At 45.0% G+C, this 16,200-nt stretch overlaps 1 protein-coding gene, 1 non-coding gene and 1 pseudogene across 2 annotated transcripts in view; 1 reads left to right on the top strand and 2 right to left on the bottom strand.

Moving 5' to 3' along the window:
- DIP2B (disco interacting protein 2 homolog B) overlaps window positions 1-15,796 on the bottom strand; it is a 262,889-nt gene extending 247,093 nt beyond the window's left edge. Inside the window, exon 1 of the mRNA XM_049783348.1 lies at window positions 15,665-15,796. Coding sequence (XP_049639305.1) covers window positions 15,665-15,764 — 100 coding nt within the window. The 5' untranslated portion in view covers window positions 15,765-15,796. The remainder of the gene's footprint in view (window positions 1-15,664) is intronic.
- Window positions 622-14,345, top strand: LOC126022889 (S-phase kinase-associated protein 1-like; annotated as a pseudogene).
- On the bottom strand, window positions 5,020-5,122 carry LOC126023553 (U6 spliceosomal RNA). The gene has a single exon (XR_007500668.1). It is a non-coding gene; the product is annotated as a U6 spliceosomal RNA (small nuclear RNA).
- Window positions 15,797-16,200: the final 404 nt, after the last annotated feature.

Here is a 16,200-nt window from a genome sequence, read left to right as displayed (position 1 = left end):
TTCTTTAGTAAGGTAACAAACCTCAATGTATTTATAGAATGAAGTGAAGAAGCCAAGTGCTATGTGCAAGGTCAAAGATAAGAAGTGAGACCAAAAATACATCAATCAAGCAAAATTTCAAAATCCCTTTAAAGGAGGAAAGGGACTAAGAACAAAGTGAGAGGAATGCAGAGAAGGGAGAGAACTGATTCACATATATTTATGAGTGAAGGGAAGCCTTGGAGTCTGGCTTCTTTAACAGACAAAGAAAATGAAAGGTAATAGTAAGACACAGACTTGGTTATTAACTGTGCCTTATAATTTCTCCTTCAGAAATTGCTGAAAGCTGTGGACCCTGCTTCTTCAAGAAGGGATATAAGCATTCACAAATAAAAATTCTGTGAATTTCTAGATCTATGAAAATCAAGTCCCATATTCAAAGATTTTGTCCATTCTATGAAATTATTAAAAAGTTGCCTTTCAGGCTCTTCAAGCTAGTGTTCTCCCTTGAACAGGTATCTCACTTGCTTGTCTCTGTGTTTCTTTGCCTAACTATTTCCACTCTGGAGAAACCTGTTTTCTTTCATACATGTACTTCTTTTCTCTTCCCTCACATCTTTTTAACATCATGTCTTCTATCTGCAAAGTTCTAATTGAGAGATATTTGAAGTCGATGTGGAAATAGACAGTCTGTAACTATCAAAACCATGTTGGAAGATTTGGTTGATGATGAAGACGATGTCCCAGTTCCTCTCCCAAATGTTAATGCAGCAATATTAAAAAAGGTTATTCAGTGGTGCATTACTATATAAAGATGACACCCTCCTCCTAAGGATGATGAAAACAAAGAAAAGCGAACAGACAACCCAGTACAGAACAAAGAATTCATGAAAGTGGACCAAGGAACACTTGTGAATTTATTCTGGCTGCAAACTACTTAGGCATCAAAGGTTTGCTTGATGTTACATGCAAGACTGTTGCCAATTAAGGGAAAACACCTGAAAAGACTTGTAAGATATCAATATCAAAAAATGACTTTACTGAAAACGAAGCCCATATAAGCAAAGAGAACCTAGTATGAAGAGAAGCGAAATGTTCTGTCTGACACTATAACACTGTAAGGATTATATGCAAATACAAATTGTACTGCTCTATTTATAACTGTTAATATTAGACAAACTGTATACAAATGCAGCAATAAATCAATTATAATAGGAGAATATTGTCCTCATTACATGTATAGTTTGAGTACAGATTCCAGATCACTGGCTTAAATTTCTTCTCATATAATAAAAGATTCCTTTTTTTTTTTTTTGGGTCATACCCGGCAGCACTCAGGGATAACTCCTGGCTTTATGCTCAGAAATCGCCCTGGCAGGCACAGAGGACCATATGGGATGCCGGAAATTGAACCACCATTCTTCTGCATGTAAGGCAAATGCCTTACCTCCATGCTAGCTCTCCAGCCCCGATAAAAGATTCTTTTTTCCCTTTTTTTTTTTTTTTTGGCTCTGAATAAAACTAAACTATGGGTTCTCTGTAGAAAGTGGCATTCCAGGGGCCGGGCGGTGGCGCTGGAGGTAAGGTGCCTGCCTTACCTGCGCTAGTCTAGGAGACGGACCGCGGTTCGATCCCCCGGCGTCCCATATGGTCCCCTAAGCCAGGAGCGACTTCTGAGCGCATAGCCAGGAGTAACCCCTGAGCGTCACCGGGTGTGGCCCAAAAAAAACCAAAAAAAAAAAAAAAAAAAAAAAAGAAAGTGGCATTCTGGGCTTTCCCTCTTTTTGTAAGGCAACTTTTTGCCAAGTTTATTGTCCAGTTAACTTGAATGAACTATTAAAAGTTTGGTCGATTTCTTTGTTTTGGTGGTTGTTGAAGTTGTTGTCCCCATTTATACTTATTTTTTTTCTCTTCTTTTCTTTTCTTTCTTTATGTGCTCTGCCATGTTTCTTATCTCAAGACCATGGCGTATTTGTTTTTGTTTTGTTTGTTGTGCTTATCGTTATTGTTCGAGTCCTCACTGGATTTTTTTTTGGGGGGTTTTTGGTTTTTGGGCCACACCCAGCGGTGCTCAGGGGTTACTCCTGGCTGTCTGCTCAGAAATAGCTCCTGGCAGGCACGGGGGACCATATGGGACACCGGGATTCGAACCAACCACCTTTGGTCCTGGATCGGCTGCTTGCAAGGCAAACGCCGCTGTGCTATCTCTCTGGGCCCCTCACTGGATATTTGACACTTCTTTTTGTACTGGTGGAGTGTTTCACCTTCTTTTTCTCCTTCGTCTCTCAAACCGATGATGAGAGCCTCTAGAAGGATTCTGTCCATTTTCGGCGTATTAGACTTTTACCCCAGTTTATTACTTTTCTCTTCTTCAAACAAAACCACATAACTTGAACTAGCTAGTCCTGCCTCCCAGTTAGAGAGGGAAATAAGGGAGGCACCAAGACCAAACAGGTGCAAGACTACTAAGTAGTAGGCTAGTTACAGAGGGGACCACATACTCTAGCAGCCCTGGGGGTGAGGGAAGAGGATATGGGAGGTAGGATGAAAATGGTGGTGTAAGCCACTATGCTCAAAATAAAAATTATATTAAAAAAGTTGACATTGTAAATAAAAGTAACTTACAAAAAGTATTCTGAAAAAGAATTTTTTGTTGTTGTTTTTGGGCCACACCTGGCAAGTCCTTAATAAAAACTAAAGAAACTAAGGGTCTAGAGGCTGGCTCAGGAGCTTAAAGCACCTGCACGGCAAGTGCAAGGTCAAGAATTCAAGCTTATGGGCGTGGAGAGATAGCACAGCGGTGTTTCCTTGCACACAGCCGATCCAGGACCTAAGGTGGTTGGTTTGAATCCCGGTGTCCCATATGGTCCCCCGTGCCTGCCAGGAGCTATTTCTGAGCAGAGAGCCAGGACCCTGAGCACCACGGGTGTGGCCCAAAAACCAAAAAAAAAAAAAAAAAGAATTCAAGCTTATGGGGTCGGAGAGATAGCACAGCTGTAGGGTGTTAGCTTTGCACGCAGAAGATTCAGGATGGAAGGTGGTTTGAATCCCGACATCCCATATGGTCCCCCAAGCCTACCAGGAGTGATTTCTGAGTGCAGAGTCAGGAGTAACTCCAGAGTGCCACCAGCTGTGGCCAAAATAAATAAATAAATAAATAAATAAATAAATAAATAAATAAATAAGAAAGGAAAAGGAAGGAAAGAAGGAAGGGAGGGAGGGAGGAGAAAGGGAGAAAGAAAGAAAGAAAGAAAGAGAGAGAGAGAGAGAGAGAAGAGAGAGAGAAGAGAAAGAAAGGAAAGAAAGAAAGAAAGAAAGAAAAGAAAGAAAGAAAGAAAGAAAGAAAGAAAGAAAGATAGAAAGTCAGAAAGAAAGAAAGAAAGAAAGAAAGAAAGAAAGAAAGAAAGAAAGAAAGACTTAAAGCCTCAGTGCCACCATAGGCATTAGATGCTGGAATCAATCTAGTAGAGCCTGACAGCTCTGTCATCTATAACCATGTGCCTGCCACCCAGTATCACAACAACAAAGGGAAGGGAGGCAGGAGAAGAGGTAAATATTGGGAAACTTTAAACCAGGAAAGTCTAAAGTCAGAGTGATATATCAGGATGGATATATCAGGTGGATCCAGGTCCACCCGCACATCCAACCAAATCTGTGCTTCTCAATAGATTATACAACTTCACCTCCTTACAAATCAAATCTCTCAGACCCAAGACTTTATGTTTCCATTCAAAAACAAGATGAAGTGAGGAAAATGTGTTATACATGTAAAAAAACAAAACAGAGGAGCCAGAGGAATAGCATGGAGGTAGGGTGTTTGCCTTGCCTGCAGAAGGACAGTGGTTGGAATCCCAGTATCCCATATGGTCCCCCGAGCTTTCCAGGAGCACAAAGCCAGGAGTAACCCCCTCAGCGCTGTCAGATGTGGCTCAAATCCAAAAAAAAAAAAAATTAAAAATACACACACACAGTGGGGAGATTGAGCAAAGAAACAAACCACATACCCTGCACTCAAAAGCCCTAAATCCAATCCTTGGCACTTCATGTTCCCCAAGCATTGCCAGAAGAAACCTCCAGCATCAGCCCCAAAGCACCTCTGGCTACACACCCATACACCCACACACACACACACACACACACAGAGCTGTCTCCCAGCACCATTTTTTTTTTTTTTTTTTTTTGGTTTTTGGGTCACACCTGGAAGTGCTCAGGGGTTACTCCTGGCTCTATGCTCAGAAATCACTCCTGGCAGGCTCGGGGAACCACATGGGATGCCAGGACTTGAACCACGGACCTTCTGCATGCAAGGTAAACGCCTTACCTCCATGCTATCTCTCCAGCCCCAACCAGCACCATATTTTTAAAGACCACACAATATATGAATGTACCTGTAGGAGCTTACGCTGATGCAAAAAATAATAATAATAATCTAAATAATTAGAAAACTTACAATTAGCAAAAATAACAAAAATGCTAAGAGCTGTGAAGCTTGACGTGACAGAGCATACAACTGTCAGGTCAATGTTTATGAACAGAACATGCAGAACTTCAGTTGAAGCTCTTGGCCTTTACAGAAACTATGCCAACAAGCAAGAGGGTTTTTAAGGCACATCCCTGAATTATGACCAATAAGAAGTGTAATATTTGTTTTTTTTTTTTTGTTTTTTTTAGTTTTTGGGTCACACCCGGCAGTGCTCAGGGGTTCCTCCTGGCTGTCTGCTCAGAAATAGCCCCTGGCAGGCACGGGGGACCATATGGGACACCGGGATTCGAACCAACCACCTTTGGTCCTGGATTGGCTGCTTGCAAGCAAACGCCGCTGCGCTATCTCTCCGGGCCCAAGAAGTGTAATATTTGTATGTGCAGAACTGTATTAGGATAATTTGTGCTAGTGTAATAGTGCTAGTGTAATAGCACTTTTTTTTTTTAAATATGGAACACTCGGGGCCAGAGAGATAGCACAGGGGTGTTTGAGCAGATAGCCAGGAGTAACCCCTGAGCACAGCCGGGCGTGGCCCAAAAACAAAAAACAAAACAAAAAAAAATATGGAACACTTCACGAATTTGCGTGTCATCCTTGCGAAAAGGCCATGCTAATCTTCTCTGTATCGTTCCAATTTTAGTATATGTGCTGCCGAAGCAAGCAGGTAACAGGTAACAGCACTTTTTAGACAAATGTTTGGAACTTTAAACCTGAGATATAAATTATTTATACAAGCTCAAAGAAAGCTTAACTAACAGCTGAGTAAAGAGTGAAAAGATGGGGGCTGGAGTGGTGGCACAAGCAGCTAGGTATCTATGCCTTGCGTGCACTATCCTAGGACGAACCACGGTTCTATTCCCCGGCATCCCATATGTTCCCCCAACCCAGGAGAGTGCATAGCCAGGAGTGTCATAGCCCTGAGGGTCACCAGGTGTGACCCCCCACAAAAAAGAGTGAAAAGATGGGGCTGGAGTGGTGGCAAAGCGGTAGGACATTTGCCTTGCATGCCCTAACCCCAGCCAAACCAGCTCGACCCCCAGCATCCCATCCATCAAAGTTATTCTTGAGTGCAAAGCCAGGAGTAATCCCTGAGCATCACTGGGTGTGGCAAAAATTAAATAAATCAGGGCCGGAGCGATAGCACAGTGGTAGGACATTTGCCTTGGACACAGCTGACCCAGGACAGACCTAGGTTCTATCCCCAGCATCCCATATGGTCCCTCAAGCCAGGAGCGATTTCTGAGCGCATAGCCAGGAGTAACCCCTGAGCGTCACCGTGCGCTCCAAAATAAACAAAAAATTTAAATAAATCATTATTCAGAGCTGGAGCAATAGTACAGTGGGTAAAGAACATGCTTACCTTGTACACAGCTCACCCAGATTCAAACTCTGGCTCCCCCAAACTCTGCCAGGAGTGTTACCCTAAGTGCAGATCCAAGAATAGACCCTGAGTATCACCAGATTAGACCCAGAAAAGAACAACCAAAAACGAATAATTTTTCAGGAGCCAGAGATAAAATGCAACAGGCAGTAGTGCAGATTTTGCATGCAGGAGGCCAGTGTTTGATCCTCAGCACCAATTTCTCACCACACGCCTCCCCCAGCACCACTGGGAAGGACAACTAAACAGAGCTCTATCAACCAAGTATAGTTCAAACTCCAGTAACCTCACCCCCACCGAAAGAACTGTTTAAATACAAACCAGAACCAACATGTCCAAATAAACACTCTCCTTTATAGTTAAGTGTCAGTTTCTCCTGAACTGTACTTAAAAACAGTTCATAATCACTCTAAATGTTTAAGTCAGGGCTAAAATCAGCTTAAAACCACAATATTTTTCCCATTCACATTTTGAGATCCCAAAATTATCAACTTTTTCTCTCCTTGATTCTAAGAACCTATAAAATGAAACTCCATTAGCAGGATATGGCTCAATAAAAGAGCACATGCCTCTCCTCACATCTATGAGGCCCTTGATTGAGTACCAGTAAGAGAGAGAGAGAGAGAGAGAGAGAGAGAGAGAGAGAGAGAGAGAGAGAGAAAGAGAAAACACCACATTCAAAGAATTCAAACATGTCACTATTAAATTCAAATATCCGAACACAGAGCCAAAAACCAAAATAAATAAATAAATGTTAAAAAAAATGTCACTATGGGTATTTTCAAGAAATATATCATAAGCTCTAATATTTTCTAGAGAGGAGTTCTAACATAAAACAAGCATATCTCAAAATATATCCAGGCTCATTTAATCAGGTAGATCATTCAGATAATGCCTGCTTTGGGTTATTTTATTTTATTTTTGTTTTTCAGCGCTCAGGGGTTACTCCTGGCTCTCAGAAATCACTCCTGACAGGCACGAGGGTGGGGGAGGGAGGACCATCTGGATGCCAGGAATCAAACCGAGGTTGGTCTCAGGTCAGCCACATGCAAGGCAAATGCCCTACCGCTGTGCTATTATCTGGCCCCTGTTGGGTTATTTTAAAATCCATACACCTATACCTATGTTCTTTTTTTTTTTTTTTTTACACCTATGTTCTTGATGCTGTTAGAATCAGGTACCACACTGCTCAGACATAATTTTTGCTTTGTTTTGTTTTGTTTCTGGGCCACACCAGGTAATACTCTTGGCTCTGCATTCAAGAATCATTTTTAGGAGTTGGAGTGATTTTTAGGGGTCAGTGTCCCATATGGTCCCCCAAGCCAAGAGCGATTTCTGAGCACAGAGCCAGGAGTGACTCCTGAGCATCACTGGGTGTGGCCCAAAAATAAAAAATAAAAAAAGAATAATTTTCGGTAGTGCTCAGGAAACCGTAAGGGATGCCAAGGATTGAACCTGGATCGAATGCATGAAAGACAAGCATCCTACCAGGATCCAACCACTCAGACATAAAGTTTGATGAAGGCATATTATATATATATATATATATATATTATATATATATATATATATACTATATATATATATATATAAAAGTTCATTACTAACACTCCTGGGAATATATCCTAAGGTTCCCAAAATACAATGCCAAAAAGGCATCTGCACTCTTAAGTTCACTACAGCACTGTTCATGACAGCCAGAATCTAGAAACAACACAAATGTCCTAGAACAGATAAGCTATTATGCAGTTGTTAGGAAAAACTACATCATAAAATTTGCTAATGCATGGATGGACATGGAGAGTACTGTCCTGAGCAAAGTGAGTCAGAGGAATAGGGACAGATATCGAATGATCACTCATTTGTTTTGGGGGTTTTTTTGTTTTTGGTTTTTTTGTTTGTTTTTTTTGGCCACACCCAGCAGTGCTCAGGGGTTACTCCTGGCTGTCTGCTCAGAAATAGCTCCTGGCAGGCAAGGGGGACCATATGGGACACTGGGATTCGAACCAACCACCTTAGGTCCTGGATCGGCTGTGTGCAAGGAAACACCGCTGTGCTATCTCTCCAGGCCCACTCATTTGTAAGATACAACAACAATAACAAAAATAGTATAGTAGTAATACCCAAAGGCAATAGAGATGAGGACCAGGACTGGTCCATGGTAAGAAGCTTGCCACAAAGAGCAGGACAGTGCAGTTGGGGGCAGAGAAAGAACCATTATGGCAGTAATAATTGGAAATGATCACTGGACAAGAACTGGATACTTAAAGGAGGCAAAGTGATATACATAGGAGCCGGAGAGATAGCATGGAGGTAAGGCATTTGCCTTTCATGCAGAAGGACAGTGGTTCGAATCCCAGCATTCCATAATCGCCTGCCAGGAGCGATTTCTGAGCATAGAGCCAGGAGTAGCCCCTGAGAGCTGCGGGGTGTGACCAAAAAACAAAACAAAAAAAGTGATATACATGATATCCCTTCAGAACCATAATGCAAACCAGTGTTTAAAAGGAGAAAACAGGAAGAGAGAGAAAGAGAGAGAGAGAGAAGAAGAAGAAAAATGTAAAATGTGTACTATAGAGGCAAACAAGGGAATATCAGAGGAAAGAACAGGAAGCAACTGGGGACATTGGTTGTGGGAAATGTGCACCAGTAAAGGAATAGGTGTTGTACATTGTATAACTGAAAATCATGAACAACTTTATAATGATATCTCACAATGATTCAAAATAAGTTTTAAAAATTAAAATAAGGGGCCGGCGCGGTGGCGCTAGAGGTAAGCTTGCCAGCGCTAGCCTAAGATGGACCACGGTTCAATCCCCTGGCGTCCCATATGGTCCCCCTAGCCAGGAGCGACTTCTGAGCTCATAGCCAGTAGTAACCCCTGAGCGTTACCAGGTGTGGCCCAAAAACCAAAAAAAAAAAAAAAAAAAGAAGGTTTAAAAATTAAAATAAAATAATAAATTCATTACCAAGTCATATATTTTATGAGAAGGAGCTCACTCATCCATTCTGGGGAAAGCAGGAGAAATCTGCCCCCCCCCCCTTTAGGGTATAGGATGGGTTTAGGCCACACCAAGTTATACTCAAGAGTAACTCTAGGGGCCAAGATAGCACAGTGCCGTTTGCCTTGCAAGCAGCTGACCCAGGACCTAAGGTGGTTGGTTCGAATCCTGACGTCCCTCTATGGTCCTCCGTGCCTGCCAGGATCCATTTCTGAGCAGATAGCCAGGAGCAACCCCTGAGCACCACCGGGTGTGTCCCCCACTCCAAAAAAAAAGAGTAACTCTAGCTCTGTAGTCAGGGATCACTCCTAGCAGGATACCAGAGATCAAACCTGGGTAGGTGGTGGCAAGGCAAACATACTACCAGCTGTCTAACATCGTGTCCCTTTTTCTAGTAGCTTCATTTATTTGTCTAATTCTAAGATTAGGAAACATAATTTCTTTTTTTTTTTTTTTTTGGTTTTTGGGCCACACCCTGTGACGCTCAGGGGTTACTCCTGGCTATGCGCTCAGAAGTTACTCCTGGCTTCTTGGGGGACCATATGGGACGCCGGGGGATCGAACCGCGTCCGTCCTAGGCTAGCGCAGGCAAGGCAGGCACCTTACCTCCAGCGCCACCGCCCGGCCCCAATTTCTTTTTTTTTTTTTTTTTTTTTTTTTTAGTTTTTGGGTCACACCCGGCATTGCTCAGGGGTTACTCCTGGCTCTCTGCTCAGAAATAGCTCCTGGCAGGCAACGGGGGACCATATGGGACACCGGGATTCGAACCAACCACCTTTGGTCCTGGATCGGCTGCTTGCAAGGCAAACGCCGCCGCTGTGCCATCTCTCCGGGCCCGGAAACATAATTTCTAAACATCTTTCTCTCTTCGTTTTCAAGCCCCCACCACCTTTCCAGTCCTAAAAAAAATTCATCATCGGACTTTTAGGAGAAATTACTTTGTTCTTCCCTCTCTTGGCTGTGCTTTAAGGACCTCCCAAAGATGAATAGACAGAAGAAAGGGAGGAAGTGCCTGCATTTGTTGTGTTTACACTCAGAGAAGTGTTCAAACAAAAAAAGGGAGGATCCCTTCCTGTAAGTGATATTTTATCTTAAATATCTTTCCAGTTGTCATCTGGGGCTGTTCTGACAGTGCAAGACTTGAGCTACTTTTGACAAGCCACAGAGTACCTCATTCTTAGAGGACTGCACAGACTAAATCACCACCTCCTGTTTTAGCCACACAGTTCAATCTTGTCTTTAAAGTATGCGATTCTTTCTTCTTCACAACAATAAAACAGAATCTTTCCTCTTTTCTTGAGAAGGCCCTGAATACAGAATTCAACTCTAGTCTCTCTCCTTTTTTTGGTCTTTTGGGACACACCGGGCAGTGCTCAGGGGTTACTCCTGGCTCTACGCTCAGAAATCGCCCCCAGTAGGCTCGGGGATGCTGAGATTTGAACCACCGACCTTTTGCATGCCAGGCAAATGCCTTGCTGCTGTGCTATCTCTCTGGCCCCAACTCTAGTCTCTTAAGATGGCATATTCTTTTCTTTTTCTCCCTAATCTCAACCATTTACTTGAATTTTAAGCACTTTCCCTACTAAACTCAAAGCCCTATGTGAGCGAAACTCACTCAGTCCCAAATTCACCTCTATGCCAGAGACCTAGTAGGCACAGAAAAAATGTCTATTGGATCAAATTCATGAGTAATAGGACAGAGCTTTCAAAAAAATAATCAGTATGATCATTAAGAATTGAGACATAGGGGCCGGGCGGTGGCGCTAAAGGTAAGGTGCCTGCCTTGCCTGCGCTAGCCTCAGACGAACCGCGGTTTGATCCCCTGGCGTCCCATATGGTCCCCCAAGCCAGGAGCGACTTCTGAGCGCATAGCCAGGAGTAACCCCTGAGCATCACCAGGTGTGGCCCAAAAACCAAAAAAAAAAAAAGAATTGAGACATAAGGGCCAGTGAGGTGACGCTAGCCTTGCAAGCGCTAGCCAAGGAAGGACTGAGGTTCGATCCCCCGGAGTCCCATATGGTCCATCCAAGCCAGGGGCAATTTCTGAGAGCTTAGCCAGAAGTAACCCCTGAGCATCAAATGGGTGTGGCCCAAAAAAAAAAAAAAAAGAATTGAGACATAAAACTAGTCTGCAGCATTTCCTTGGAGTAAAAATTAAAACTAATAGGATGGGAGTGATACTACAGTGGCGAAGGCATTTGCCTTGCACGCAGCTGATCATGGTTCGATCCCCAGTATCCCATCCTGTATGGTCCCCTGAGCCTCCAGCCAGGAGTAATCCCTGTGCATTGCCAGGTGTGGCCCAAAACCAACCAAACAAACAAAAAATAGAACTAATGGCTTGTGCAATGACAGTAATGATTCTGAGAAATCATTCAATGGTAACAGATGTCACAACTACACAGCAGCTTGAGATAATGGCACTTGTTAGATAAGCAGCATCAGACAGATTGTTAACTTTTCTTTTCCCTTGTGTTAAACCAAGATATCGAGATAAATGGCAATAATACCCATTCAGCCTAATTGCAAAGTGAAATTCAAGTGATATATAAGATCGTTACAGAAATAGGTGCTGGACAGAGTAAGGTGGGTAGAGCACTTAGTTTACACATGCCTAACCTAGGTTCAATCCCCTGAAATCCCTAGGGTCCCTGACCTAGCCAGGAGTAATTCCTGAATACTGAACCAGTAATAATACAGAGCACTGCCAGGTGTAGCCCTCCCTTCCCCTAAAAAAAAAAAAAAAGCCAATACTACTATAACACACATCAGACTACAACACATTTAAACAAATAGTACAGGGTCAGAGCATTTGCCTTGCTTGTGGCCAACACAGGAAAGACCTGGGTTCAATTCCCACCATCCCATATGGTCCCCTGAGCCTTCCAGGAGCACAGAGCCAGGAATAATCCCTGAACACCGCCAAGTGTGGCCCAAAAATCATAAATAATTAATTAATCAAATCTGACTATTAGTGTTACCTATATGCATATACTTGACTAAAATATATGAATAAAATTAACAACAGAGCCAGAGAGATAGCATGGATAGGGCATTTGCCTTGCATGCAGGACAGAGGTTCGATTCTCGGCATCCCATAGTGTCCCCCGAGCCTGCCAGGAGCGATTTCTGAGCGTAGAGCCAGGAGGAACCCCTGAGCGCTGCTAGGTGTGACCCAAAAACCAAAAAAATAATAATAAACAAATTGACAACAAAGCTTATATAAACACAACTACTGTGTGGGCTGGAGCCTATATTGAAGTGGGTAGGATGGGTACAGAGGGTAAGGGACTTGTCTTGCACACATCTGGCCTAGGCTCAATCCTTCACACCCTCTGTGGTCTCCCCAGTACTGCCAGGAGTTATCCCTGAGCATGGAGCCAGAAGTCACCCCACCCTAAGCACAACCAGGTATGGTAAAAAAAGCCATAAATAAATAAATAAATAAATAAATAAATAAATAAATAAATAAATAAATAAATAAATAAATAAATTGTGGATTATTTTAATCATGAAAATACTTGTAGAAAGCTCCTGTTTTGGTGTATCTACAGAAATAACATGATCATTCATTAATTTTAATTTTTTTTTGGGGGGGGCCACACCTGGCAGTGCTCAGGGGTTACTCCTGGCTGTCTGCTCAGAAATAGCTCCTGGCAGGCACGGGGGACCATATGGAACACCGGGATTCGAACCAACCACCTTTGGTCCTAGATCGGCTGCTTGCAAGGCAAACGCTGCTGTGCTATCTCTCTGGGCCCGCATTAAGTTTAATTTTAAATAAACCTCAGGACCATCTCAAGATATTCTTTTGTCTATATAAGTAGAGAGTTTAGCCAGCAACTCCATAGTGACTCGCAGGAAGTTCCAGACACAATCTGGGGCTCCACACTGTGCTATGCGGCAACATCCCACAGAGGCCCAAACCTGCATTTCAGCAGAGTTGGCTAATCTATGACCAAAGCCTGCAGCTAAAAATACAGCAAACATTGAGAAAATCCTTTAACAGAATACAGCTTAGACTGTTACTATAATTAGAACTACAGCCTGAATCTAAAATAAATTGAATAAAATTAAAACATAAATGCCCGAGGCCAGAGAGACAGCAAAGTGGTAGAACATTTGCCTTGCAAGCGCCAATTCATGACGGACCTTGGTTCGATCCCTGACGTCCCACATGGTCCCCTGAACCAGGAGCAATTTCAGAGCACACAGCCAGGAAGTACCCCTGGGCCTCAAGGGGTGTGGCCCAAAATGCGAAGAAGGAAAAAAAAAAGCCCTAATGTCAGTAACACATAATAAACTCATAGTTTTTGGTGACTTTTTTTCAAACTAAGAATAAAAAAGTATTCTTCCGGAGCAGTAACTAGAGAATATAAGGCTAAAAAATAAAAATTAAAAAAAAATAGTCCATGGGGTTAAGGTGCCTGCCTGCACAAAGCCAAACCAGGGATCATTCGCAGCACCAAAAATGGCCCCAAGACCCACAGTAGTGATACCCGAGGACAGAACCAAGAGTAAATGTTGAACACCATGAGGTGCAAACCAAAAAAATTAAAAGAAAACAGAAAGTATGTTTGTGTTTGTATGTATGTGTGTGCACAAGCTAACTGCAGATATCAAAAACAAAAGATTTGAAAGGTGGGTCAATTTAAATTCAGGAGATTACTAAGAATGTACATCTAGGAAAAAAAAAAAAAAAACCTGGGGCCGGAGAGATAGCATGGAGGTAAGGGCATTTGCCTTTCATGCAGAAAGTCATCTGTTCGAATTCCGGCATCCCATATGGTCCCCCGTGCCTGCCAGGAGCAATTTCTGAGCATGGAGCCAGGAATAACCCCTGAGCACTGCCGGGTGTGACCCAAAAACCACAAAAAAAAAAAACAAAAAAAAAAAAAAACTAATATATATCTAGTAAAAAATAAAAACCTAATGGTAATGAAGACTGCAGAGCTAAGGTGCTTCAAGTATATTTCCAAATTGTCCATTTCTAAAAACAAATTTATATGTAGGATAAAGTAATATAAATCTGTAAGAAACCAAAACAAACGAAATCATTTGTGGAAGCAATCCTGCTTTGGGAAAGCAAACCCTGCACTTATCCTTAAGTTGTTTAAACACTTACATCCACATTTTTTATAAGAGTTTCCCACCTCTCTGAGGATGATATGGGTGAGATAATCAGTGCGAGTCCTAGAAATAGATAATTCCTTGGAATCATTTCTAGAAACACCCAGAGAGGTAAACAATCAACTGAAAGCAGATATACCAAGAAGGAGCTTCCAGGATTTCCCTCTCCATGAAAAAGCAATCAAACTATTTTTAATCTTGCTCTGACATCAACATCCAGCCAAACCTCTCTTTCTGACTGATCAAAGATTTCTGATGTGTGAACTGTTAAAGGGACTGTTTTAAAAATCAGGTCCGAATGGAAGTCACCCCAGATTTAAAGAAGACTCTTTTCCAGAAGTGTGAGGCATTCCGAGAGGCAGAGCCCTGAACACTTGCCCGAGATAAATTCACCCAGTGGCTCTGGGGACTGGCAAAAGAATCCCTTCCCAACTGAGTAATTGCAAAAAGAATGTTGGTAATTAGGTATAAATGAAAACCACCACCTCTCTACACATTGGGGGGGAAAAAACACCTCACAGGGTTATTAAAAGTAATTAGTTCCTTCCAGGTACAAGCGGATTTAAATATTCAAATCTACTTTTACTTTTCTCACCCTGGAGAGCCAACACCTAGGAGAACTAAGGCCTCCATCCGTCCACCAAACGGGAAGTCAGAACTCTGCGGGGGAACTTGTCACCGTCTTCTTTTCCAGGCAACACATTTTGGATTCACTTGAAAAAATGCTAGTGACGAGGGGGGATTCCTTGCAAGGAATAAGACTGTGCAGAGCTGCAGACACACCAACAGAGCCAGGAGGGGAGGAAAAAATGCTGCTTTTGTCTCAAAAACTGCCTGTGATCAAAACAGGAACTTTATGGAGAACTGAACCCCAACTGTACGGAAGCCAAGCCCGACCCCACAAAACTGTTCCTCTCATTGTGATCCTAAAGGACTAGTCGGTGGGGGCCAAGCCATGACTGCTCCTTTCTCTCCATTCTCAAATCAGAGCACAATCCTCCCAGCACCCGCTGATTAATCACTGCACAGAAAGCTGCTGGCCAGGCTCTGCATTGGAACCGGGGTCCCCGGTTCCCTCCAAGTCTAGAAAAGGGGGTCCAGTGGGGTGTGGGCCCCGAACACAGGATCCAAGAGGGGCGTGTGTTGGGGGGGTGTTGTTCCAAATCCTTTCCAACAAAGGTGATCTGAGAGCAACTGGGGTGCGTCTCTGGGTTCCTGCCACTGCCCCCCACCACCTCGGTGGGACCCTCAGGGAGTTGGGGGGGGGTCCCCAAGGCTGCTTTGGCGGTGCTGTCACACAGGAAGGAGGAGGAGGCAGGGAGCATTGTTCCGGGCGGAGGGAGGAAGCGTTTGGCAGCGGATTTCCCGAGCCTCCCGCACTGACGGAGGCGAAAGGGGGTGCAGAGGCCGGGCCCACGCCTGGAAGAAGAGTCGGGGCCTGTCAGGCGCCCCGAGCCCGCCGGGCCGGGCGGGGAGGGGGGGCAGAGAGCAGCTTTGTCTCGCGGGGTGGGAGGGGGGCAGGAGGGGCCGGAGACGACGCGCCCGGGCAGCACGGGGGGAGCGAGCGAGCGCGCGGCTCTCCCCCCCCCCCCGGGCGGCCCCGCAGCCGGCCGCGTCCATCCGGGTCTCGCCGACCACTCGGAGCGTCGCCCCCACTTCCCGGCCCCCCGCGCGCGCGCGCTCGCTCACCCTCAGACAGCTCCAGCTCCAGCTCGGCCAGCTGCGCCCGCACCTCCGGCGGCAGCGCCGCCACCACGGCCGACGCGCTCTCCGGGCCTCGCTCGGCCATCGCCGCTCCGCCGGCTGCCACGCCGCGCCGCGCCGCGCGACACACGGAGCCTCCCCCGAAGCAGCGACGGGCTGACGGACGGGCTGACGGACGGACTGACGCGGCTACAGAATCCGGCTCCGGCCGCCCGACGCCGCCTCCGCCGCCGCCATGAGCGCGGTCACGTGAGCGCCCAGGCCCCGCCCCGAGCCTGGCGGCGCCGCCTCCCACGGGGGGGCGGGGACACACGCTCAGAGTCCGGACTCGGCGAGCTCGCGTCGCCCTCTGCCGGCGAGAGGGTGTCCGGCAGCGCGGCGCGTGCTCAGACGTCGGCGCCCCGTGGGCCGGGCGGGGCTGGTCGGGCCGCGTTAGGCCGGGCTGGGCGGTACCGGCGGCTGTCTGGCTCCGGGTGCAGGCGGAGGTGTGGGAGCCCCGCGTGGCACCACGACCGCGACGC

Source organism: Suncus etruscus, chromosome 11 (genome assembly GCF_024139225.1).
Source record: "Suncus etruscus isolate mSunEtr1 chromosome 11, mSunEtr1.pri.cur, whole genome shotgun sequence".
In the NCBI taxonomy this organism is placed as follows: domain Eukaryota; kingdom Metazoa; phylum Chordata; class Mammalia; order Eulipotyphla; family Soricidae; genus Suncus; species Suncus etruscus.
The sequence above is the reverse complement of the archived record's forward strand: the minus strand, read 5'-3'. Positions and strand labels throughout refer to the sequence as shown.